The sequence below is a fragment of the Apaloderma vittatum genome, unplaced genomic scaffold (genome assembly GCF_000703405.1).
Source record: "Apaloderma vittatum isolate BGI_N311 unplaced genomic scaffold, ASM70340v1 scaffold34776, whole genome shotgun sequence".
Taxonomy (NCBI): domain Eukaryota; kingdom Metazoa; phylum Chordata; class Aves; order Trogoniformes; family Trogonidae; genus Apaloderma; species Apaloderma vittatum.
The window spans coordinates 9,253-9,521 of NW_009722883.1; the positions used below are offsets into that span (position 1 = coordinate 9,253).

Consider the following 269-nt stretch of genomic DNA (forward strand, 5'->3'; position numbering starts at 1 on the left):
GCTCTGCCCCACCCCAGGGGCCTTCCCCGGCCCCGCCAGCGCCAGCGGAAACGGCGGCCCCCCGGGGGGTGGGCGGAGGTGCCCCACTTACCCCGAGTAGTTGTTCTCACTCCCCACGTCTATAGTCTCGTCCATGTCGCTGTCTGAGGTAGTTTCCTCGCAAGGTCGCTTCATCGTGAGCACAGGACGCGGCGCAGCTTATAGGCGGAGTTGAGGGGCAGAGATAAATAAATCCGTGGGAGGAATAAGACTCCCGCACAGCGCTACCG

The 269-nt window shown here is 63.9% G+C and overlaps 1 protein-coding gene across 1 annotated transcript in view; it reads right to left on the reverse strand.

The window, feature by feature from the left end:
- LOC104275855 (hairy/enhancer-of-split related with YRPW motif protein 2) overlaps nucleotides 1–242 on the reverse strand; it is a gene marked incomplete at its 3' end in the record, with an annotated part of 9,491 nt that extends 9,249 nt beyond the window's left edge. Inside the window, exon 1 of the mRNA XM_009871916.1 lies at nucleotides 92–242. Coding sequence (XP_009870218.1) covers nucleotides 92–174 — 83 coding nt within the window. The remainder of the gene's footprint in view (nucleotides 1–91) is intronic.
- Nucleotides 243–269: the final 27 nt, after the last annotated feature.